General features: G+C 37.1%; 2 protein-coding genes across 2 annotated transcripts in view; one reads left to right on the top strand and one right to left on the bottom strand.

Moving 5' to 3' along the window:
* Positions 1-27356, top strand: part of LOC146001557 (uncharacterized) — a 497775-nt gene that overhangs the window by 275458 nt on the left and 194961 nt on the right. The gene's annotated exons all lie outside the window — the stretch shown is intronic.
* Positions 16448-27308, bottom strand: LOC146001556 (uncharacterized). The gene is made up of 8 exons (XM_083139029.1): positions 27124-27308; positions 21070-21410; positions 20551-20757; positions 19946-20123; positions 19468-19643; positions 18655-18814; positions 18130-18257; positions 16448-17591 (listed from the first exon to the last, which is right to left on the bottom strand). Exons 1-8 carry the CDS (start codon positions 27188-27190, stop codon positions 17256-17258), a joined length of 1593 nt encoding a protein of 530 aa, XP_082995155.1. The 5' UTR covers positions 27191-27308; the 3' UTR covers positions 16448-17255.

The raw sequence follows: 27356 nt of genomic DNA on the forward strand, positions 1-27356 counted from the left end.
TTCCGTGACACTTTTAATTTCTTTACCTAGACTGCTGATGGCATCGATCACAGGTTGATCCTGACGTTTCTTCTCTTCGTAGAATCCGCGATTCTCGGATTTCCAACCTTTGAAGCGTTTCGCGAGGTAATCGCGAAGCTTGAGATTTTCGTCTTCAATTTTTCGTTTCGTCATGACGTTATTTATACACGTCGTTTCTCACAACGTTGCAACGTTTAGAAAGTCGTTGATTTTGTTTCTGTATTTTCCGTCGTTGGGTTTCCTCGTCATGTCGATCGTCGCGAATCCGAAATCGTCACCGTTCCAGCAAGTAGAGCAGCAGCGTTCCAAAAATTGATTGAAGTTCATGTCTCCGCCTACGTAGTCATCGTACGCGTGCTTGAGGTTGGTGTGATCTTGACGAAACAAACATATGAAATTAGCGTTGTCGCGTACTAACTGTTTTGGAATTTTGGAAAACGTTTGAGCTAGGTAAAAACAATCCATTCCTTTGTGACGACCTTGCGTGAAAAAGTTGCGAATTTCATTTTGATTTTCCAGGATGGCGTCGTCGAACACGACGACTGAATTTTCACGACAATCGTCGAGTGGTTTTATTTCCGAAGCGAACGTTGCAATGTCCAGACCATCGTACAGTTTCATCAGTTGCTGGTATTTGGATTGCTCCAAACTTTTCGAGAACACGTACAGGTGCCTGTTCTTCCAATCTAACCAATTCGGTGCGAGGAGAAAATTGTCCACGAGCAGTGTCGTTTTCCCACACCCCGAAGGACCTACGATCAGACAGCGGATGCTGTCGGGAAGCAACTCGCCGTTCTTTTTCTTCGTTTGACTTTCCGGATCCGGTAGACGCTTCACCACGTTCCACGTACTCACAAGATCACTTCGTCCGCGTCGATCCAACTCTTTTCCGGAAGTCCCAGCCATTTGACCAAAAGTTTGTCACCTTTCCTACGCAATACTTTCTCGATGAGGTACGTGTCGGGGTGTTTCGTTTTAGAAAGTTCCTCTTCGTAAAATCTTCCTTTCAAAATCTCGCCGCTACTATCTTTTATTATATACGTGTGTCGGTTTCCAGGTAAAACTCGAACCACCGTAAAGAGTTCCGTGCTCCAATTTTTTGTGAATCCCTTCTCGAAGGTGCGTTTGAATTTGCTGATCCTCACCCGGTCTCCAATTTTGTATTTAGCTTTTTTTGTCGTGGGCGTGTACTTTGGGCAGTAAACGGTAGAAATTAAACGCTGCTCGTCGGACTTGGTAACGTCGGCTGGCTTCATACCTATCGTTCTGTGTACCGTATCATTATAGGTGTCGACGAGTTCCGGCAGGATGTCGACCCATTTGTAATTTCCCCGAAGCGTGAATCGTTTCCACATGTGTGTTTTCAAGGTTCGATTGAATCTTTCCACAATGCTGGCTTTGATGTGACTGAAGGTCGAATAATGTCGAATCTTGTGTTTTTGAATAAACTTTTGGAATACAGCGTTGTAAAATTCTTTACCGTTGTCCGTTTGCAGAAACCGTGGTTGTCTGCCGCCGCTTTCGCGAAAAATTAATTTGAATGCTTCCGTGACGCAAGTTCCCGTTTTCGCCTTCAAAGGTAGAGCCCATGCGAATTTCGAAAACGTGTCTATGACGGTGAGGAGGTACTTGTTGCCCTTGTTCAATTTATGTACGTTTTTCAAATTGCCGCTACTCATCTCCACGAGGTCGCTTTGCCAGAGGTCGTCGATGCCCTTGGTTACCACAGCCAAACGTTCGTAGTTACGGCGTGCAGGTTTATGCAATTCTTCAACGACGGCCTGCCTAGACATTTTTTTTGTTTAGAGATTACGTTTCAAGAGAAGCACCAGCGTGATGGGATTCAAAGAGGGTGGCACTTCGCTCGTGTTTTGAATAATCAGCTTATCGCCGGCACTCACGTCGAAAACGGTGAGATCTTCGTCTTCGTGTATTTCATATATGTTGCGCGTTTCGTTCCAACGTGCCAGAGGAATGTTTCCTGCTTTCTGGACACCACGATTCGATATCAAGGTCATGGTGGGAACGCTAGCTTTTCTACCGTGAGACCAGTACGAAAATTCGTTTATCTGAATCGTGCCATCGAGGAGAAACTTGTAGTACGGATGATAAGGATGCAACATGTACAGTTTGTTACCTTCGACGAACGTGGAGATTCTCTGTTGATTGGGTACGCTGTTGATTTCGATGGCTTGCAGAGAATGCAGTTTAGCGAATTTAGTGTCGACGCCGAGCAGATTACTGTGAACTTGTCCGAGTTTATTTTCGATGGGCAGCAAATGCTCGATTATGGTATCCGTTACGGTAGAAAACGACGGTTTGATTTTCACTTCCACGTTCAACTGCTTGTAGCTTTCGTTGAGTTCTTGCAACTTGGCACCGAAAGAGGCCAGCGTCGATTCCTGCGTGGATTCCAGCACTCCAACTTGATCTCTGATGTTGACGACAATGTTCTGAAGGTTCTCGACTTGATTCAATTTCGAGCTCTTCTCGGTAAGATCGTTCACGATGCTTCGCATCTCTGTAAACTGCGTGTGAAGGTCAGCGACGCTCTGGGAAGTGGGCAGCGTCGACACCAGCGAACTAATTTCGTCTCGAATCTGTTCCACGTTCGTCGTTTCCGTTTCCAGTCGTTTCAGCATTCGAGATATGTTCCTTTTCAAAACGTGCAATTCTTTGGAGGTGGGGAGATTGGCCACCCTACTCTCGAGATCGCTCAATGAACTTTTGATGTCGCTCGATTCGGATAGTGCCGTCACCGCCGTTTTCAATTTTTCCAAATCTTCGCTCGAAGGCACGCTCGTCCGTAACGATTCCAAGTCACCCTGTATGTTGTCGAGTACGTGATGAAAATGAGCGAGATTCGTTTCGACGTTCAAATTTTCTAAATATTCGATCTTCTGCTGAACCGTGCTTAACGTGTCTTGAATGCTCGTCAACGCTCTCGCTTCAGCGTGAATATTTTTAATTTCTTCGTTGATCAATTCCAAGGACGCCTGAAGCGTGGCGATGGTGGTTTGAATGTGTTCGAAATCTTGATAGGCCTCCAATTGAATTTTTATGTTCGCGACGCTTTTACCGATGACCTGCAGTTCGTCCGACGATGGTAGGTTCGTCATTGTATCTTCCAAAGTCTGCAACTTGGATTTAATTTCTTCCAACGTGCTGGTGAATTCTTCTTGTAATTTGGAAACGACGACGTGCAAGCGTTCTGCGTCTATATCGTTCACGACGGTTTGAAGTTCGGAGAAATTCTTTTCTATTGCGGAAGTTCGTTCTTCGATTTCGAGTTTCAATTTTTCCAAATCTTCATTTTTCGCTTGAAATTGCTGTAATTTGGCCAAATCATTTTGAAGCGAATCCACGCTCAACTGTATATTTTGAACGCTGTCGTAAGAAGGTACGTCGACATAATTTTTTATGAGCGTTTTTAGTTCGGAATCGATTTTCAGAATGGGGTCGAGACATTGCGTTTGGAGCGTAGCGATTTCCGACTCTAAACTTTTGTTTAAGGTTTCCTGCAAAGCGATCAAATCGGTCCTCAACTTCTTAACACGAACGTCCAACATGAGAATCTCTTCTGCATGGTCTGCACGCTTGGTGTTGCCGAAAATGTCGTTAGGCATTTTTGGTTAACGGTTATTTATAATAGGATAGACGATTCGTAATTCTACGAAGAGAGGAATAAGTTTATCGTAATCTCCTAGGAGTTCCACGTAAAGATAATCTCCTGCAGACACATCGTACGTAATGTTAGAAAGCATCTTGTCGTGCTTGATTCGAAAAATGTTCTTGCCGGTAGATATTTTGATTTCGCCTGCGTTTTCCGGATTCACGGTGATTTGAAGTTTCCCGTCGATCGGAATTTCGTAAAAATGTAAATTGTTGTTGAAGACGTAAAACATCTTGCCCACATCATCATCCAATTTCGTCCAAATACTGTTGAGATGAACAATCAGTAGACCATTGAGTTTAGATAATACGGAAGGTAAGAGGTTATTGGAATTTGGTGGTGCAGTCTCCATGTTGATCTGTTTGCGGAAGCCAAAAAGATTCATTGTCCTTGTTAGTTATTTAAGAATACGGTCAAAGTTTTTTTTGTAATGACACGCAAAGTTTTTTTTTTGTTTGCTTGCGTCACAATACAGGCACGCGCGCGCACGTGTGTGTGTGCGACACATTGTTCCCGAAAGAGGTTTACAAAGGTCACAATATATAAACATTTGGTCCCACAGTTGGAAAATTACGATAAGATGCATTCAAAAGTTTCAAAATATCATATAGTAGAATTTTTGTAGAGTGGGTAGGCAACACCGACAAGCCTCAAATAATAATTCAAGACTCGTCGGTGCTGCCAATTCCTATTTGTAGGTTAGCTTAACCTGTGAAAGATCATATAGTGGAATTTTCTTCGGATGGGTTGGCAAAACCCAAGCCTAAAAAAAAAAAACATCCAATAAAATTGCCAGATGTAAACAGAGGGCAATAGACCCCCCTCATAAAAGGCTACAGTAAACCCACAGTGTCGCCAACACTAGGCCCCCCAACAGTATTGCCAGACATAAAAAAATACATGGACCCCTCAGGTCCTTTGATAAAAATTTACATTGAAAAAAACCCAGTAGATTAACAACACTGTCAAAAAATCTACGGTAGTGTTGCCAGATGTAAACAGAGGGCAATAAACCCCCCTCATAAAAGGCTACAGTAAACCCACAGTGTTGCCAACTCTGCCCTCAAAATGTACATCATAAAAGGCTACAACAAGCGTCATAATCTTGGTGATTTTTTCGGGTAAGAAGTTGGCAACACATGCCTTACGAGAGAAATCCATTAAGGCGATCGAGCTCCAAATGATGGTTCGAGCTCCAAATGATGACTTGGTACCCGGACACTGGGTCTACTCTCCACACTGTTCGTCCCAAAATGTCAGGAGTGATAGAGGCACAAGAATGAATAATTCGTTGCCTCATGTTTTCTGTCGTTGTTGGAACTTCGTGGTAGCACTTTTCTTTAAGTAGTCCCCAAAGGCAGAAATCAGGCGACGTGAGATCGGGTGAACGATCTGGCCAAGAAACGGGTCCTCCACGTCCTATTCATCGACCAGGAAACTTTGTGTCCACCATGGCTCGAGCCTGAATGGAGTAGTGAGTAGTGTTGTTCATATGAAATTGTTCCTTGAAGCCAAAGAGTTGGAACAAATTAATATTATTTATTGTTACACAAGAACATAAATTGCAAACAATTTTCTTTTGCCGAATTCATTGCACACATTTTTTTGAATAAAATTCGTTTATGCAATGTTCTCAACGGAAACCAAAACCGTTATTACATAAAGGGAACAAAATGAATCTGAAACTACCAAATGTTTATAAATGTTCGAAGTTTGCAATTTTTTTACAAAATTTTTCGAACAAAAAATTCTTCCTTTTCAATACAGAATCCAAATATGTAAAACGAATGGGGGTGTTCCATTTGAAATTTTAAATTTACCCCCACCCCCCTAAGGGGTGGGTGGCGCGGCGGCGACGAAATTTTTGCGGCATTGACTTACCCCCTCAATAGTATCAAACTTTTATTCTGTGCAATTTTTCGATTGGATGCATTCTGCATGCGATATTCCATACTATCATTATAAATGGACCACCCGGTATATATCAGTGGCGTATACTGATTCTAAGGTCTGAGCTATCTGAATATGTCACGTGGTCCTAGGCTATGTATAGAAATAAGTTTATAAACTCCTAAGAAATCAGGTTGCCAATGCCAACTCATAAGAAATGTTGCCAACTCATGGGAAATCAGGTTGCCAACTCACAAGAAATCAGGTTGCCAACTCACAAGAAATCAGGTTGCCAACTCACAAGAAATCAGGTTGCCAACTCCAGAATCAAATAATAATATTATTTACAATTTCTGATCGATTTTTCTCCTGCATTTTATTCTCTAGACTTCAGGCTTCGCAGATAGCCTAGCTAGTCTAGAATATACGGTCCTGATGTAAAGAAAAACACAACAAAATAACGCAACATAGCAAAGATAACCCCGATCTCACGTTAGAAATCTCTAAAGGAACTGATTTGGCAATCTCATTTACTCCACGTGGACTTGACATATGGTTGTCAAGAGGGAAACAGATCTTAAGGAACTTTCATTGAAGTAAAGTGGCTTTCGAATCAGGACTCGAACTTTACGTTTTTCCCAAACGGAAATAATCCATATCCTACTAAATGTGTTCTTAAAAATACAGCTCATTTTAATGTTGCATTTAACCTGGAAAAAAATTGACGATGTGACGAACATAATCGCCGATTTGCGTGCCGATACAAAGAACCTGATATCAGCCGAAGACAAATAGGAATGAAATGAGCAATCTGTGTTAATTACCTATCTTCGTGTCTCCCTTCATTAGTGTGTATACAGGAGGAGAGCGTAGACATTTTAATTGCTTTATGTTAACAATAGTAGCACGAGTGACCGCTAGATGTCTCGCGTCACTGTCAGGATACATTCTCACTTTGACATATGAGCTGTAGCCAGCAACTGATCAGTTTGTCACGCGATTAATTACTGTTAATATCAGTGGCGGCGTTTAGGGGGAGCGTTGGGCGCCCCCACTTTTTACCACTTTTGCAATTTAAATTTTCATGGAAACGTACACGAGTTTAATACTAAAATGATGAAATGAAATATTGTATGTATTGTATTTGAGGTACATGAATGTTACATATTCCATTCATATTATTTTATTCAAGATATCTATTTTTCTTACTCTTTGTAATTCATTATTTATATCTTCCTTTTTTCGAATTTTTAAATGTATCAACGAGAAGACACTATCGGAATGTTCTATTTATGGCATTATCAAGGTTTAACGTTGCTGATATGTTTGCTAATTGTCGTAAAATGTATATTTCTCGCATTTTCAGAGAAATGTTTATTGTCTTGTACGGTCCATCAACTTCATATTAAAGTTATTTCCAATTAACCCTTAGTGTATAGAGTAGAAAACTAGTTTTTATTCGTACGTAACTTTTCTATTTCAAGGTAATAGAGGACGAGGAAAGAACAAGCATAATTTCTCATAGTTTATTTATGAGGTAGCAGAAACATTTCTTGGACATGGATACATGTGAATATTTTTAATGTAATTTTCCGAGAGTCGACTCTGTACGATCCCTGACTTTGTTGGTGCTATTCTAATCACCGGACACAGTACATGAATGGACAGTTTAACTTGGTCATCAGTTATTGCAATTCCTTTACAGCTTAACGCACAATAACTCAAGATAAACGACAGGAAATTCTACTTTGAGAATTATTAAGTTCACTTTATGAACCAAAAGGCTAATCGGAACTGGGATCCAAACTAAAACCTCTGTGGTGTGATGAATGAAACCTAGAAATTAACATCACAATAACGAACGCTTTCTCAAAATCACACGAGTTCAAAGAGTTATAACTTGTTTTTATAACTTGCCAATGGCAACTTGCCGGTTCTTAAGTCCTAGCGTGAAGCTTGAGAAGTTCGTTATGGCGTTCCTTAAGTCGATGCGATGCGTGTGGTTCTTTATCGCACAAAATGCGCCCACTTGGAGACTGGTTTGTGAAAGGCGGACAATTCGCATGCGCAGTAGGCTTCAAACTGCACTCGTTTGGAAAACCAATATAATTTGAACAGAGAGCGATATCAAGCAACATGCACAAGGTGAGTGTGCCTTAAGTGTTCGTAAAATGTGATCAAAATGAACATGTACACTGGCGAACTTTAAAAAAAGGTCTCCCTCCTCTTAGTTAGATTGGAAGGTAGTTGGAAACACATCATTACTCCTGTATTGGATAAGAAAGTGGGGGAAGGCAGTTGCAGACAAGGCCATCACTACCCTATGCGCACGTAAACTTGTTTCCGGAAAGCTTTCTGTGGGAGTCTTGTCAGGCATGATCTGGGCAGTTTGTGGAAGAATTTTGTGTTCCTACCTCCCCCCCCTCTGTGTGCGTGTGTGTGCGCGCGCGCGCAGCCGACACCTGTTTATTTTTAAGTTTGGCGTATTTTTATTGCATCGACTAATTGCTGTTATGGCTGTTATGGGAATGAACCAGGTTAGCAATGGGCAAATAAAAATGTATAAAAAATATCAAAATTCCTGGCATGAGTAGTTAGTAGTAGTAAAGGTTAGGTAAAGTTCCTCGTGCGTATAGCAACGTGCCATGGAGGCACATTTAGGGGATGTGGTAGTAGGGCACCGCATATTCTCGAGCTCGGCCATTTTAGAGGGGATACGATCAGCACCACGCTCCAGCCGCCTTTTTTTCGCCAGGGTTGTAGTAGAAATGAGAAAATATAAATGTTTTGCATTCTGCGTATGTGACAGTATTCTTTGGATATTGTCCCTGAAGTATCTGTTAACATCCTAACCCGCAGTTTTTTTCAGGATAAACTAGTTGAGTGCCGTGAGTGGTTCCTGAGAAGTAGTGAACATATCACAGAATGCGCAATAGTATAGCTCACGTTTCTTGGGGAGGGGAGGAGGGGGGAGAATGGTATACAAATTTACTCTACGAATGCTTACGTCATTGTGACCATGGGGTGTATTTTGTAGACTAACGAGGATCTGGCGTCTAGACACAAGGCCAGTATAATGGTCTGTGGAGTTTGGGCTGTGTTCTACGTTTGTGATTGCCTTTCACAAATTTCATCTTAACACACCTTTCATCCTTACCTATGTGATTACTCAAAAGTGGAAGAAAAGCGAAGTCAAATAAATAAATCAATTGGTCATTGTGTCCCTGCGTTTTTCAATATTTCTTCCTGATCGAAAATTAATGTTTCACCGATGTAATGCATCACTATAGTCATGTGAATTATTATTTTCCATCATCATAGTGTGCTTAATCATTCCTTAAAGCATAGACTTTAACGCTGTTGTCCTTAGTGTAAACGATCTTAACTGTGTGGAAGTTTTTATGTAGGCAGAAAAATGGTTAGGAGTAAATCCCAGTTGATTGTTAGAAGTTTAAAATATTATAACTCTGACGTGACGCATATTAACTGTTCTTAGTTCGCTGTCAAGGAACGATTTCTCCTAACTAAGAAGGATTCCGGCCTCCGTGGTAGAGTGGTTAACACAGGTTGCTTAAACACCGCCTTGACATTGTGTTCATTCGGTGTTCATTGTGAGTGTCCCTTCATCAATTTCATCATTTCATCGCTCATCCTCATCGTCGCGTTTAGCCAAAAGTGGAAGAAAAGCGAAGTAAAATAAACCAAATCAAACATAAATAAGAAGCTGAAGGGAAAAATATTCCATTACCAAAATATATATATATATATATATAAAATACAGTAATTACTTTGTTGACACTACAGTTTTTTTTTGGCAGTGTGTAGCTGTTCGAATTAGCTGACCTCAAAATATACAAAGAGTGAACGATTAATGGAAATGGGGATGCACATTCTATTACTTTAGTAAGCGTTCAGTCGTAAATCCTGTGGACACAGTGTGATTTTCGTGCAAGGAAGGGTTCCTGGGACATCAACTAGGTCGACGTTTACTTATAACGTTACGAGGGTATGGATTTCTCTCAACAAGTGCAACAAATGTTTATGGTCATGGAAATTATTTATACAATTTGTTTGAGTAACGTCGTTTTCTACCTCTTGAAATTAATGGTGACTGGAGATGAAAAGACACACGTGGCAGATTGTAACGTGCTTTGAAGACAGAGGTCTTAAGTTCGAACCTGATTAAGGCATGTTTGCCCCATCACATCCAAGTTATCAATTGGTCAATCATTCTCATCGCCACGGATTAACCAACAGGCAAAAAGGCAACATAATATATCCTAAATAGAAAAAAATACAGAAAAGGGGCAAGGAAATGCACATATCGTGTCGAGTCGCGGTTGTGTGTTGCAAGACGGAAATGTATAACTATTATCGCAAGAGCACGTTCAAGTATATTAGGGCAGAACCATATATCACACAAGACAGGTGAAATTGTTGTAGGTTGACGAGAATTGTTAATCTGCCTAAACTCTTAAAATACTCTAAAATCAGGTTTTTTGTTCCACTTATTATTTCAAGTTTGAGGGTCTTCATGACCGAGCGCTTTGCATACTGCTCTATGAAACCGGAGACCCTATGTTCGATGGATTGATTTGCTTTATTTTACTTCGCTTCTTGTGCCACTTTTGGCTAAGTTGCAAATATGGGGGATGGCGCAGTGGTAGCATTGTCGCCTTGTGATCAAGGGTTACCGGGTTCGATACCGGTGGACGCACATAGTGGTTCGGATCCCACTTTAAACTGGAGGTCCAGTCCCGATTAGCTTTACTGTGCATAAAGTGGACTTCAAACACAAACTCAATCAAATATGGGGATGAGTGACGATATGATGAAATTGATGAATGGACACTCACAAATCCATGCCAAGGCCAGGATTCGAACGCGGGACGCCTGGCGTCGTAGTGCGATGTGATAACCACTCTGCCACTGGGGCCGGAATCTATTTTCGAAGCGTGGGTAATATTTAAGAGCTTATTGTGTTCGTTCATTTTTTCTGTTCACTCCAAGAGTCGTCCTTCTCGTTGAAAGTAAACAAGAGGCATATAATATGGTCGTAAAAGTAGCAAAGTTACCACTTTTTACTTTTTATATTTGTTTTAGAGCTAATGACAAAAGAGAGAAAAACGAAAAAATGAACAACCTTTTTTCATTCATGAAGGAAATAAATCGCCAGCTCAGAACCTGATTTCTTGAGAGATCAAAATGGACAACAAATATTTCTTCCGAGGCCGAATGACAATAGAATGAAACGCTGTGCTAATTCCTTGATGACTCATGGTTAACATTGCTCTTCCGTGTGGTGTTCACGACAACTGTGCAGCTCTTCTTTATCTTGCATAGAGTTTCGGCATTGACGCTGCAGTGTTTCCAATTCAATATCTTTTTTTTTTTTTTTTTTTTGTAAAACGTGAGGTCTCAGTGAGGCTTTACTAAATATTTACAATGTACGTCTGCAATAGAGTTTATTTCTGCCAGGGTGACTTGTTTCCCGCTTGACGATATGCGGAAACTTTCCATAAAGAGAACAGTGCGACAGACGATTTTGCCTAGTGCGTTCTTAAAGTCGGTACTATAACTGTTTCAACCAGGAAGACGAATCCGTTTTTCGTTCTACTCGCATGTTTTGTTAGAATACTTCCCATTTTTGGACGAAAAACTATGGTCACTCTATTTATAGAGCGAACAAATCCAATCTATAGTTGTGTAAATAAAGTTCGAGTTCTACTCTCGAATTCAACTGTCCCTAATTGAGGTCTCTCACGTTCACTGAAATCCAATTGGCACACGGTCACACACGGGGACAGACATACGCCAGCACGCTAAACACATTTTGGCCATGCCGACCTTCCTAACCCGTAAATTTGGATATTAGCATACGTTTCGCAAATTACACACGGGCTTCCGCACACACATTACAATTTTCGCCCTTCTGCCCTTGTATAAATGGCGCCAGACTTCTTTTTTTCCCCCTTTTACGCGCGTGTGTAATTGAAACATTATCCACAATTAGGTGGAGCGCATTCTCTGCTTTCAATTAACCCCATCAACGTTGAAATATGACCCGAATCATCTCTAATGAAACATCCGATTACATTGCTTTGCCGACACAACAGTGACATTGGGAACATGGCCCCGTGATCGTATCCAGCCAATGGCCATACGGATCATTGTTTCAAAGCCGAACTTGACCCGATGTTGAGCTGGAGTAGACCTAGTGGCCCGGTACTGGGCCAACATTTGGAGCTTGGTGGAGCTCGATCGCCTTAATGGATTTCTCTCGTAAGGCATGTGTTGCCAACTTCTTACCCGAAAAAATCACCAAGATTATGACGCTTGTTGTAGCCTTTTATGATGTACATTTTGAGGGCAGAGTTGACAACACTGTGGGTTTACTGTAGCCTTTTATGAGGGGGGTTTATTGCCCTCTGTTTACATCTGGCAACACTACCGTAGATTTTTTGACAGTGTTGTTAATCTACTGGGTTTTTTTCACTGTAAATTTTCATCAAAGGACCTGAGGGGTCCATGTATTTTTTTATGTCTGGCAATACTGTTGGGGGCCTAGTGTTGGCGACACTGTGGGTTTTTACTGTAGCCTTTTATGAGGGGGGTCTATTGCCCTCTGTTTACATCTGGCAATTTTATTGGATGTTCCTTTTTTTTAGGCTCGTTGGTGTTACCTACCCATCCGAAGAAAATTCCACTATACACAGAGAAAAATGTTTGTTTGGATTAACCAAAAAAATGGTAGTGGCAAACAAATAGTTTGTTTAAATAGGCGTCAACCAAACAATTGTTCACCAGTACCAAAAGATTTGGTCAAGTTCTATTTGTTTATCGTAAACAATTTTTTTGTTACCAATACCAAATATTATTTTGGTAAATTGAACCAAATCGAGCCAATTTGTTTAGGAAAACCAAATATTTTAGTCAAAATTACCAAAATTTCCCCTTTTTACCAAATGTTTTTACTTAAGGTTACCAAATGATTTGTTTTGGGTAACAAAATAATTTATTCAAAATTACCAAATCTGGTTAATTTTATCTTGCATTGTTGTTTATCATTACCAAAAATTTTGTTACAGGAACAAAATAATTTAGTAACATCTACTAAATTTACCTGATGTTACCAAGTAGTTTTATTTATGTTTACCAAATGATTTGTTTAGAATAACAAAATGATATTCAGAATTACTAAATCTGGCTAATGTTAGTGCATTTATATAATTTCCAAATTATGTCTAGAGAAAACAATGTTAAGCATGACTACATAGTTTAGTACCTGGAATGTTAACATCTTTAGAGCTAAGAAACAAAATCATGAGGAAACCATAAGCATAAAACTGGATATATTTTGAAAATTTGACTTTTTACACAATTCTTATTTATTGTATATATTTATTATATGAAGAACTTAGGTGTAAAATATGGGAAGTGACTTTTTGATCATTCCTTCATTTTCTAAGAGACAAGGTTATTAGAAACTATACTGTAGATAAATTGTTTTCATGCTATGTTTACCAATTTCAGAAGGTTTCACTGACCAATGCAAATTGTATGACCTGGAAATTTCACTCTAAAATTGAAGGATAGCATATTTTACTTTGCAACTCAAAAATGACCAAAATGTCGCCATGTTTTACATCCAAGCCTGCATGTAAGTAAAATAAAAGCACACGATCGACAATTAATTTCCTAGCAATGTCTATACAGTATAACAAGTCTGTTCACCGGTGGTATACCATGTAACATATGAGAATGAGCCTCTGTAAAAGAATGCAGATTTCCCCATTTCAGGCCAGAACTTTAGCAGAAAAACTAGTAGATATTGAAAGTTGGCCACTTGACACAATCACGGATCCAGCTGCGTAAAGGATATCAAATGAGACCATTCGATGGGTTTTTCAATTACAGACTTTTGCAGTTCAAAACTTTTTTAAAAAAATTTTCTCAGTATAAAGTGTACATCCAAGAAGAACAAGCATTTTACTCTGATAAGCTGATCAGAGTAATTTACCTATCTCCGCGTAACCGCAAAACAGATATCTTTATATACAACGTAGAACAAGCATTTTCAAATGTTTCAATGCAATTTCCTTACCATATTCTGAGAATATGAAAATTGGAAAAATACTTCATATCATAAAATTCATATACAATTAAAACAAATTTATCTCAATTCCTCATTGCATGAGGCATACAGTGAACACATGCAAGCAAGCATGCAACATAAAAATATATGAGAAGAAATAGCATCAGGATAAAATAAAATGTACAGGTTATACAATTTTAAAAATATATTTATACTTAGTCTCCTTACTTGCAGTGAGTACAATGTTTAAATACAAATAAATATGCCATCAGAGAAAATAATAAAATTACCCAAATTGATACACAATGAACATAACATTACAAATGCCTCACATCCATAATACATACATAATGAAAGTGGAAATATGAACAAAGGTGATGATAAATACAATTAGAACAAACAAGTTTTAATATATATACTTGAGTCTCCTTACTTGCAGTGAGTACAATGTTTAAATACAAATAAATATGCCATCAGAGAAAATAATAAAATTACCCAAATTGATACAAAATGAACATAACATTACAAATGCCTCACATCCATAATACATACATAATGAAAGTGGAAATATGAACAAAGGTGATAATAAATACAATTAGAACAAACAAATTTTAATATTTATACTTAAGTCTCCTTACTTGCAGTGAGTACAATGTTTAAATACAAATATGCCATCAGAGAAAATAATTAAATTACCCAAATTGATACAAAATGAACATAACATTACAAATGTGTCTCATCCATAATACATACATAATGAAAAGTGGAAATATAAACAAAGGTGAATAATGAAAAGATTCTCCCAGGCTATTGAACAGGTGAGTTGGGAAAAGATTACAAGCTTTTACCCTGAAGATGAGAGTGATGTTAGCTCTCGAAAGCTTTGAATTCTTTCCACAACTCACCTGGTTGACAGCCCGAGAGAATCTTTTCATCATCGTCACCAGGAAATCTTTTCCTTAAAGGTGAAGAATTTAACTACACGGCATTCCTTAGAGGAACATACCTGTCATCCTTTACATGTACAAAACATGTTGGATTGTGTTCAATGAGAGCACTGTGTGCAACACAAGTATATCTTCTTGTTGTACATACTTTATATGCATGAATATGGTTATTGAAACTGATTGTTTCCAATTCGCTGCACACAAAATAAACAGAAGAGTCCTGATAAGCTAAAATATCAATTATTTCACCAAATTGTGGGAAGTCATCTCTTATGACAGTAACTAATATCATTCCTTGTTTGTATAATGTTCCCTTTGCAGTTACATGATTAAGCCTATTCACTTTTGCAGACAGCTTTGTAAGCATGAAATCGGAGATTTCTGCAAAATAGGAAAGAGATGCTGTTTCTATTTCAGCACCTGGTCCAAAAGAAATCAAGGGAGTGTTAAAACCTCTTTGTGATACATATCGTTCTGCCTGCTGCAACTGATGCTTGAAACTTAGCGTAAAAGTAACATTTTTCCTTGTAGTTACTACAGAAGAGATTGTTTTAAAAACACTGTGTTTGGATTCAAATCTCATGCACCAAATGTTAATTAAAGGACCTGACTGGCGCATTACTTCAGGGTAGTGACACATGAAATGGTGTTTAGGTTTCAGTGGCTCCTGAAACAAATTTAAGTACATTTCATGGTGTTCCTCAATGAGACAACCCAGCAGTTTATCACACCCAAGTTGATAAGATGGTGCTGTTACTAGATCTATTATTTGTCTTAATGTACAATAGAAATACCACACTTCATCCTCATCTGGAACAAGATCTCCAATTATGAGTCCCAGATACCTAACAAGAAAAAGCATCTGTGCTGCAGACATATTCAAACTCTTCTTCTTTAAATTGTCCATTGTAATTATTGGTGGTCTGTTGCTTTGTTCATGAACACCAACATCTAGAGCTTGAATACGAGAATTCAACATGTCAAGCGTAAAGAGCCTCAAAGTTATAATGTAATGTCTCATAACATTTAGAAGATCATACACACAAACACCCTCAAACAAATCATGCATTATATCAACTGAATAGTTTTCTGTCACATGGAAAGATGGAATTTCATTAAACACACACTCTTCTTTAATACCAGTTGCAGATAAATTTTTAATAGCAATATCTTCACTATAATTACATCTACTTCTTAAAACCTCATTACCTACGTCAATGCTGCGTTGCAGCCGGTCTTTGGATATTTTACAGAATCGACATGAATGCAAAGAAGAGAAACTTTCAACATAACCAAGAATACCATGGAGTCCTAAGTTGTCTCCACATATAAGTCCAATAGCGAAAAAAAATCTTTCTTCTCCTTGTTCTGTGTTTATTGATATGCCTTCATTTTCAAGAAATATCAACTCCTGAATCAAGACCCTGAATGTAGCATTATTTCCAAGTTGTACTCTGTCTGATGAATGGAAGAGCAAAACTAAAAAAATATTTTCCAGTAGTGAACGGAACTCAGGAGGCATACATGGAATGCTTGCATATACTGCCCCTAACTTATGAATCCCTGCATGTGATCCTAGTGGATTGCCAGTCTCAAATTCATCAAAATAGATTAACAATGGCAATACTTTTTTGTTTTCAAATAGCTCTACCTTTTTCTTCCATAATTTGGCTTGGATGAAATTTGACAATGTATCTGATTGCAACAACTGTGCAACATAATCAAAAACTCTTTCAAATACAAAAGGGATAGAGAAAAGCAGAGTCAGAATATTATGTAGGGGAATGAAATGTCCTTTGGATTGCACTGGAATAAGGACACGTTTGCCAGAAATGACTGTTTTCTAACCTTGTTCCTATCACATATTCAATAGGCCTAACCAAATATTTATTGCTCTCTAAATACTTTATTCTTAAATATTCCGATGACAAGCCATCGAAAGCATTCTCTAGCAAACCAAGTTTTCTTACAACTGATTCTTGATTTATTGGGTTTGGTGACTGAAATGCTGCCTTAACTTCTGTTTGTAGGGATGACAATAGAGGTCCATAGAAGTTTGTTACCATTGATATAATGTGTTGGATCTGTGACCTAGTTAAATCTGCTCTTGCATACAACTGTGAAATGAATGTTACACATTCCAACTGAATGTTTTCCCCAAATAAGTTATCATCAATTAATTGAAGGTGTGTATCTATACCCTGATCATTAGTTGGTTCACTGCTTTCAAATTCAACAGGCACATCAGAACTTGCAGTATTTTCAATATCAGAACTTGCAGTAATTTCAATATCACAACCTGCATGATGTGTTCTCCTGTGGTGTTTCCTAAATGATTTTATGCCAATGAAGTCTCGTAAACAACCATCATCACGACATTTGAATACACCATTTGAAGATATCATGTGCTGAAATTTTAAGTGCAATATTAGTGCTGAAAAATTTGGATAATGGTTGTTACAAATATAACACAACACCATTTTGTACTATATGGTAAAACACACAAATCTGAATTTGTTACATATGACAACAGTCTACCCTTACATCTAGGTTTAGGCTTAATATATTTCACTATATTACTAACATTGCAAGTAAGTTCTCATTAAAAAAGAGCATTCATAACAAGAAATCACAATCCAATGAGGTCAATCAGTAAAGTGTTCACCGACATAATGTGCTTGTCAGATTTTGTAGAAATGTTGTACACACATTTTTGAAGCAGAAGCCACAAGTGTTCTCCCTCTCTTGGGTATTCGGCATTCAGAGTGAAGAAACTCTTGAAGCAGATGTCTACTGCCTTCAGCACGCTATCAAACAAGTACCAAGTACTATTGATTATTGCATATGAAGCAGTAATGCTTCTCAAAGAAGGTCCCACCAAAATCACAAGCGGTTGTCTTGTGAGACCATATGAGGCCAATTTCCTATTCTTGTCTTCAATGAATTGCTCAACATCTCCAATTCCCTACAAATTAAATTTTTTTTTGGCAAATTAATACAGCTGGGAGGATCAACACAAGTAAAAGAAAACAAAATTATTGCTTAAACATAATTCCCTTGGCTTTCAAGTTATGAAATGAATTATTGAAAATATTAATTATGCAAGTTAACAACAAATACACTCTGCATACCTAATGATCCACCTAAAATACTACCTGCATCTGTTTCCATAAGCATAGCATAAGCTTGGTAAGTATATTTTGAAATATCAGAGATAAAGTTATAAATACATACATAAACATATATAAACTTGTAAAGCAGGCTTAATATGAGACATTTGCATTAAACAGCTTGGTACATTAACTATCCTAAAACTTTTTAACATGCCTCAATATCTCCAATTTACCATATATTATTAAAAAATCCAAATGCTGAAATTTGAAATATTTACAATAACAAAATCTACATGTATTTATTCTTGATGTCATATTTACTTAATATATCTGCAATTCAAACATGGCCTGAAATAATTAGTTTATAAGTTATTAAGCCTTAATAGTTACCTTTATGTGACAGACAAAGCTATCCTGAGACTCCTTCACAGTTGGTTTCCAAGTTTTCTTATGCCTTATCTGGGTAGTTGAACGGCACAACTGACTCAGCAAAATCAGTATTATAGCTGCTTTAGTATCTGAAAAAATATTGTTGGCATTACAATTTATCCTATTGACAGAGGTTATTTTTCTCATCCATTGCTGTACGTGGCAAATACTTCTTTTAAAAAAAGAAAATAATTTTCGAGTTTGAAAGAAAAAATCTGCAGTGCAAGTTGAGTGCAAATTATTTGATTCTTGGTGTTTTCAAGTGACAATCAACAATTAATATGTACATTGAAGGAAAGTTACAAGAGGCTACATTATCAAAATATGTCCACATATTACACACTGGTTGCTATAACTTTCATATGATATAATCTCCATGAATGAAGGGGAACTAAGTATTTGATGAAAGTTAATATTTAAGCCTAAAATAAATTTTAAAAATCTACATTGCATAATAGCAAGGAAAATAAATCATGAAGTTATTACCTCTTGTAGCAGATTCATCGTCTAAGACACTTAAAAGTTCTACTGATGCATCATCTTTGAGCCTGTCAACCATTAAGTTTGTCAGCTTCTTAGATATAGACTCCCATTCTGCAAATAATGGTCTGTGATTGGGAAAAATTCTCTTGAAGTCTAGATCAATCTGTGAAAATTAAAAAACATTAATACAATGTCTCATCTTCATACAAAGTCTTATCTACCTATCTAAAGTCACTATTTGTGCTCTCTTTATGCACAGGTAGGCTAATCAGAGCTGGACCTACAGTTTAATGCAGAATCTGAACTACCCAAACACACTGTAGCAGAGTTCATTAACATGTGACAATATAGTTTGTCCCCCCCTCTTTAATGGCTGCTGTAGTTTGATAGAGAGGATCTCCGAGTATAAACATTGTGTTGTGAAAAGGGCGTTGAAGTGGCAAAACATTTGTGTAAAAGAGTCACAGCAAAGTGTAATCTAAATGTACAGGGTTTGACATGGTGTAAATTTAAGTTAGGTATCCTCTGAAAGGAAGTGTTTTTATGTGACCAATTTTTTTTTTGGAGTTTTCACATTCTTACGTTAGTCGTTTACATACCATTGACTGCATATGCTTTCTCGAAATGCCCCATGAAATGAATGACATAAGTGCACTTCATAAATGTGATTGAGACAAATGTCACCCCTTCCCATCCCTTAAAAAGGCAAGGAATATGATCTCCACAGCGTAGCCATGGTGCTAGAAGTTCACTTTGAATCAGCAGCCACCAACAATTCAACTAATGAAAGAACAATGATGTCTGAGATATGCTTACCAGTGTGTAGCCTAGAGGTTGTTTCAATGCTGGCCACAATGATAACACTTCCTGTACAGTTTTACTCTCTTGCCTGGAACGAAATTTGAATGTCTTCTTCCAGTGTTCAATCACATCATTCCATGGCTCAACATTGTATTCAAGCCATGCTTTGCTGTCAGTGTTTTCATCATAATCTGGAAGGTAATGGAAATATACACAATATTGAGGTTAACAACAAACTCTAGAAGTTACTAGAATAGTACACAAGATTGATTGATTTGGTGTTTTAAGTCCACTTTATGCACAGTAAGGATAACTGGGACTGAACCTACAGTTTAAAGTGGGATCCGAACCACCATGAGCCTCCACCGGGTACCGAACCCGGTACAATAGTGCACAAGAATAAGCCTACCATAAAAAAACTGTAATACTGACATTCACATAATTTAAGAACTTCTACAGTGGCATTTACAGTATATTCAATTATCCAGCTTACCTGTCAAACCATCTTCCACAGAACTGGTGTCCGGTATATGTTGGTTACGCTGTCTCACAGCACCTATTACACCACTTCTACGTAATGTTCTCCTGGTATTTCGGTATCGATCCACAAGTTTTCCTTTCGAAATTTTCTGATCTGGTCCTTGAGCCTTTGGTTCTATGTAATAAATTTCCTGCAAAACATTTAAGTTCTGTCAAACACACAAGTTAACTAGAATCAATAAATATGAACATTGAATGTCTAAAACAATTTTGTGAAAATATATTAAGATGTATAATGTCTTATACATCTATACATATCTAATAGACATTAGTTTGGCTTAAGTTCAAAGAAACCTCACTATGCTAGTTCAATTAGACATATGTACATAGTGACTAAGTACAACATGTTATTTTTTATTTAAAAAAATAAAAATACTTTTAACAGCACTAGAATGGTTCAGTCAGATTGGAATTATACTTGAATAAACAAACAAAACATATTTGTACCTTAGTCACTCAAAATCAGCCTTTACTTACAATTCAGTAGCATTTCATATACAAAAAAGTAATCTCATTTAATCTAGCAACGTAAAGATTTAACTTCATCCTGTGTCTTACCTTTTGCTCTGTTGGAAAAACCTCTGTAATTTTGATACTCAAATCCAGGAATACCTCGTTCGATAAATGGGTATTTATTTGTAGGAAATGGTCGACAATCAGTGACACTAGTTGTCGCCTATTTTGTGCACTCAGGCGACCATTCTTCTGGTAATCGATAAGAATTTTTTTCCCATGCAGTTTCTCATTCAGAAATTCTTCCAATATCTGCAACATGGAAAAGCACCATATTAGTGAGTCATTTGTAGGTTTGTTTGTGGGAGGAGAGCATGCAAGCATTGTCATCTTCAAGATCTTGAACTATTCACAGTAACACACACACACACACACACAGAGAGAGAGAGAGAGAGAGAGAGAGAGAGAGAGAGAGAGAGAGAGAGAGAGAGAGAGAGAGAGAGATAGACAGATTGAGATTTTCCTGAATGTGAAACTTTAGTCTGCACATGCATGTAACCTAAGAAGTTTCCCCAATATTCACATACGAAGATTACATAATTAAATTTTGGGCATAAAACTTACAAAGTCTGATAACTTCATTATTTTACAGAGCGGCTGTTGTGCATCATCATTAATGTTCAAAACAGTAGGTTGCCTTTTTCTGCATGGTTCAGATACTTCTTCCTTCTGTAAGGAATTATCATTATCTGAAGTAATTTCTAGTGGATCATGCTCGAGATTTATGTTTGAGTCTGTAAAGGACACTGAGCCATCATCCATCACACTGCATGTTACATAATTATCTATTCCTCTGAATTCTCTCCACTTTGTAAGAAACTTTGCTCTTGTTCCAATTTTGGGGATTAACTTGCCAATCAACTCTTCTGTGAGGACATTAAATGCCTCATCATCAATTTCTTCTTCTGAAATTCAAAAAAAATTCAAAAATAGGTCTACATTACACTGGTGTGTTAATAACTATTGAAGTATCATTTACCAACAGGTTTGAAGTGTAAGTTCAAATGTGCAAAAATATTTTAGCTATTTTAAGTAAATTGTCTCTTGCAGTTAGTTAATTTTATGTCGGAAACTACTTTTTCCAGGAATTTTACTTTCGACCCTCACATTTTACTGAGACAAAACTATCCATTATTAGTTTTGGTTCTTGCACTCAGTGAATAGTATGAAAATTTTAATAAAATTAACCCATGGCACAACAGACCATAAGGACCTATGCCTACATACATACTGCTGGCTTTACTCCCACCTGTCGAGGTAAAGTTTCTTTCACCAGGTTACATTATTCATTTGTAATTCCCCAGTTTCCTAATGACACACAGACAGAAACCTCAAGAGAAAAGTTATGCTTTAAACCAGGATTCGAACCTGCATGCATCTCATAGCTGGAGCCCAAAGCATGACACCTTAGACCTCACGAATATGGTGCAGGACATGAATATTGCAATATTTTGAACAAAGTCTTATTTGGAAAGTTAATTAATTCACAGAAATATATTACTGTACAAACATGCAAGTTCTCTGATTATGCGTAACAGCAAATTATAAATTTCAACGCAAATATTATGGAATATCTTAAATTACAGGAAAACTTATTTAGAGGGTAAATATAGTTGCTACAAGAAAAGGGTATCTTAAGTCCTATCTTTTCCTTTAAGGAATAATTCATTCCCTGTAAATTTATTTTGTTATTATTTCCATGTGACACCACATGGAATCGCTCTACAGTGCAAATAATCACTTCTGTATATATTATGCAAATTAAGGAATGATTGCTGCGTGATGGCTATGCACACCTATATATAACATTCCTATTGTGATTTGGACAAGTATAGAGCTATGAACAAGTTCAATATGTGTAGAACATTGCAATTTACATATTATTGCTTTTCAAATTTCTTAATTAAAAATGTGCATGTACTCAGCTCTGTTCTCAACATATTTTCTGATTCAGGGAGGAATTTTGTCTACTTTTAGAAAATAAAATTTCATTTCAGAAAGGCAAGTACTTTACCAGATGGTTAGAATAGCAGAAAGAGTTTCCGCAGGAAAATTATTTTCATCACATAGTTACTTCATTCACTGCCATGGATCTACACAGAACCTTAAGTAATAATTATTTCAATTAGGTTGAGAGATTCTTGAACCTGCCTAACCTACATACCATATTTATTTTTGCCTGAAATTATTTTTTAAGAGATGCATAGAATTTGACTGCTTAATCTAACAACCAGTGCAAATTAAGATGAAATATAATCTGAGAGTTTAGCCAGTCTCACTTGCTCACTTGCCGATCCACCTCAGACTGGAAACTATCATAAAATATTTTTACGCCCTCAGTTCGCAAAGGCAGCAAGAGGGGGGAAGGGGAGGGGGTCCTCACATGATCCTTAAAACAATGGCAACTGAACAAACTATATACCACTGCACAAGTTTAGATGCTAATAACTGTTGAATAAAGTGAAAAGTAATGTTTTCTCCAAAACTAATAAGAGAATAATGTTGGCTCTGTTGAAAAATGCTGCACATGTAGTTCGTAGCAGTCAATGAGTGCATAATATTTCAAGTTGATGTACCACTGATAGCAGTTAACGGACACACTAGTATAAAGTTTCAGTACTCTTACATTACAACAGAGGCTGCATATTCTAATGAATTCCTTCTCCATACAGTTTTGAAATATATTCCCCAATATAGACTAGTCAAATTAATTACATGAACTTCACAACAATATTCAAAATGCAGAAACTCATTCTGTTACGAAAATGTATATCTCAGAAATGAACACAAGTAAGTACCTCATCAGATTGTTAGAATAGCAGAAACTGTTTTTGCAGGAAAATTATTTTCATCATGTAGTTACATGCTATTTCTCTCACTACCATGGATCTATAAGTTAAATTATTTACACAGAACCTTAAGTGTGTGGTTTAACAATTCAACGATCCTTAAGTAAGGAAGCTAGAAGGAAGGAAGTGAGGACAGACCTAAGTGCCTTGTGAGACTTGCATTAACCTTTGTACAAAAATAAATCCCCACTCACAGACAAATGGAGAAAACATAATTACTAATCCAGTGAGAGACTCCAGAATTTTACACTTAAAGTGATTTAGAAAATTAATGCGTAAGTCAACTTTGAATATGCAATCACAGTTGATTTGTGGTTGTATTTTTCACCAGAAATTCCACAATCATATGTGCAAAAGGTTTAAATCTAGATGCTTTTATTTTCAGAATTTCAAACCATGCTCTTTTGGAACTATATTATGATTCATGTTAAAGAATACTGGGTTCTGCACAATACTCTTTGCTTGAGATGCATTTTTGTTAAAAAAACAACGACAATTTGTACTGCTACTGCAAGTGTCACATGACATACGATTGAAGGGGTACATTAATAATTCTGGTTTAGGGCTGTTAGCATTAAAATTACTTCTGTAAATACTTCCAACATGTGACAATGCAATTCCTGGTTTCAGCACTATCTGCTCTTCTCATCACCTGATGAAGGTAGTTGTGGTCAATATTAACAAAAAATCTCATACAAGGCAATCTGTATCTCATTTAAAAATGAACGTTTTCATTCACCAGGTGGTGAGAAGAACAGAAATCAGTGCTTGCATCAATGTATGTACTCAGGTTCTTAAATAAAAATTTCACACATTCTCAAAAACTTTCATTAAATCACTCAAAAGAGACAGTAAAATATTAATAAAATAAAATGTCAATGTAATTATTTAGGCCTTGACTATTTTCACCAGATGGTGAGAATAGCATTATGACTATCTTCACTAGGTGGTGAAAATAGCATGTGGGTCTATTTTCACAAGGGAATGAGAACAGCGTATGTGGCTATATTAACCAGGAAAATAATTACCTGAATCATACCACAATATTGTCCTATCTCATTTTACTATATTCATTTGCAGTGTTGATAACTTACTGCTAAAAAGGTATTTTAAATTAAAAATGGGTGTTGCTACTACTGTGACCACGTAGTGAGAATAGCAGAAAGTGCTGAAGACCGGGAATTACATGATCACATGATGGGAAGTATTTACAGAAGTAATTTGAATGCTAATATCACTAAACCTGACCTGCCTAACCTAACAACGAAAGCATTTAGGAATGTAATATCCTTCATACTCATGTGACATATTGGCAGCACCAGTCCATCATGTGGTATTTTCCCAACTCCATGTCAAACAAAAGAAAATATTTGTCTCCTGCATGAAAATAATTGCACACAGACGTAAGCTTCGTACACAAGTATTTATCTAAGTAATTCTAATGCTAATAGCACTATTCCTTACCTGCCTAACCTAACAGCGAAAGCATTTAAAACGTAATACCCCCTCACCCTCATGTGACACATTGGCAGCACCAGTCCATTGTGCGGTATTTTCCCAACTCCATGGCATACAGAAAAAAAATACTTATCTACTGCACGAAAATAATTGCACACATACGTAAGCTTCGTACACAAGTATTGGAACGACTTGAGATGACCGGACCCCTCTCCGATTTTCTTCATATTTGGGATACTCACTAATTGAGGCTTCCTAATCACGAATCTGAAGTTAAAATTTGTCGGAAACATCTAGAAATTGCAAAATAAGCTAAAATAAGGAGTTAGTTTTCGGAATGGAAACTGTCGATTTTCGTGATTTTATTTGTTTCACAACCAAATTCCTGATACTATCACAACACCAAATTTTAACTATGTTTGCCTAACCTAACCGAAACTAACCTAACCACGCGCCAATGGTTCAGTAAGTATGAGCAGTACTATAAAAATCGGAGAGCGGTCCGGTTGCGAAAATTGATTTGCTTATTTTGCAATTTCTAGACGTTTCCGACAAATTTTAACTTTAGATTCATGATTAGGATGCCTCAATTAATGAGTATGTCAAATATGAAGAAAATCGGAGAGGGGTCCGGTCATCTCAAGTCATACCCAAGTATTTACCGAAGTAATTTTAATGCTAATAGCACTAAACCTGACCTGCCTAACCTAACAATGAAAGCAATTGGGAACATAATAGCCCCTCATACTCATGTGACATATTGGCAGCACCAGTCCATTGTGTGGTATTTTCCCAACTCCATGGCATGCAGAAAAAAAGTACTTTGTTTCCTGCACGAAAATAATTGCACACAGACGTAAGCTTTGTACACATCAGCAACCAAAGAATACACACATCGATGTAGCAGGCCACGCCAGGTTGTAGATCATGCACATAGTTTAAAATCTTGTGAAAATAACTCAAAAGGTAGCTTCACCACCTGGTGAAAATAGTCACTCAGAATTATTAACACAGAGTAACAGGCTTCATCAGGTGGTAAAACTACATTTTGTTCTATTTTCAGAAAGTCACATTATTTTTCATGTCTACCTTGTATGAAATTTCTCTTTTGGTACCTCTACCAAAAAAATAATCCATTAGCACCTTTCTAAAAAAATAATGAGTGGGAAATTTCTGTAGTTGAGTATGTTAGTCAGGTTTCAATAGTTCTCTCATATTAATCTTGATTTTTACATTTTCCAGCTAGTTACTTAACTTTGAAATCAATTGATTGAGTGAAATATTAGCCATAATTTAGTAAAAGTTCCTTAGTTTACATAATATTCTGCAGAAATGCTTTTTTCATTTACAGGCTGCAGCACCGTAACATGTCCAAGAATTTCAATTTTCACCAATACTAATTTTGAATGGTAAATTATCACACAACACATACAGTTTCAACTAAAAATTTATTAATTGAAACTTGCTGTGTAATCATCATTTTTGATAATATTAAAGACTACAAAAAAAAAAAAGATTTAAGGCACGTGCTACATGCAGTATCCCCTCGTGGTGAAATAAAATCTCATGAAAGTAACACATTTTCTTCAAATAAACTGTTCTAATTTTCTGTAATTTGCATTTGGATGGAAGTTGCAGAAAACTTAAATTGCAAAGATAGAAGTCTAGACCTAGGGGCACTTTAAACCATGTGGCAACTATCTTGCAATAGTACAAACACGCATGCTGCACACAAACAAAATAATCTATCTCGAAATTTGCTCTCTATCATAATAATTTTATGCCAGATGCATATTGGTGTAAATGCTTGAGAATACTAAATAATAATAATAATAAAATCGCCTTTATTGGAGCGGGCGTGTTTCGGCCTCTAGGGCCGTTCTTACAACATAGCCTTGTTTGAAAAAGACGCCATCTTCATAAATATTAGATACATTGTGAACTCGTGGATGATGATAACATTAATTTTGATCACATAAAGCCAAATATGTAAATGCTTTCACACTAGATGGAGTACATTTCCTGGTATAGGTGTACAGCACATAATGGCTATGAACTTGCCTAAATAAGGTTATGTGAATACGAAAAAGTGCTACTTTCGTTAGGTGGATGAAAATTACAAATAACTGTGCATATATACATAAATATATATTCAACTCGCTCTACTATAATGAACGTAGTTAATACTCAGAAGTTCCTTTTTGGCCAACCACTACCACCACGTGGCAACGAAGAAAAGAAAAAGAAAAGAAATATAATTAGCCTGAAACTTGAATTTTACCTTAAATTATTAATATAATTATTCACTTACCTCGGAAAATCTCGATAAGTGGAGCCAAGCCCCAACTTTCTAATCTCGACTTCACAACATCATCCATTATGAGGGGGAAAAATATTTCTTCTGTTCCGTGGTCCGTATTTTCAGTCCGACGAGCTCGACCACCAAAATCCTAAAGAAATGACCTAGCCTAGACAAAGACTGTCTTTGCCTTGTGGTCACTCGCACTCGTGTTTTGCGCATGCGCTGAGAACAGTCCTGACGCA

This window comes from Lepisma saccharinum, chromosome 17 (assembly GCF_977018435.1).
Source record: "Lepisma saccharinum chromosome 17, izLepSacc3.1, whole genome shotgun sequence".
Taxonomy (NCBI): domain Eukaryota; kingdom Metazoa; phylum Arthropoda; class Insecta; order Zygentoma; family Lepismatidae; genus Lepisma; species Lepisma saccharinum.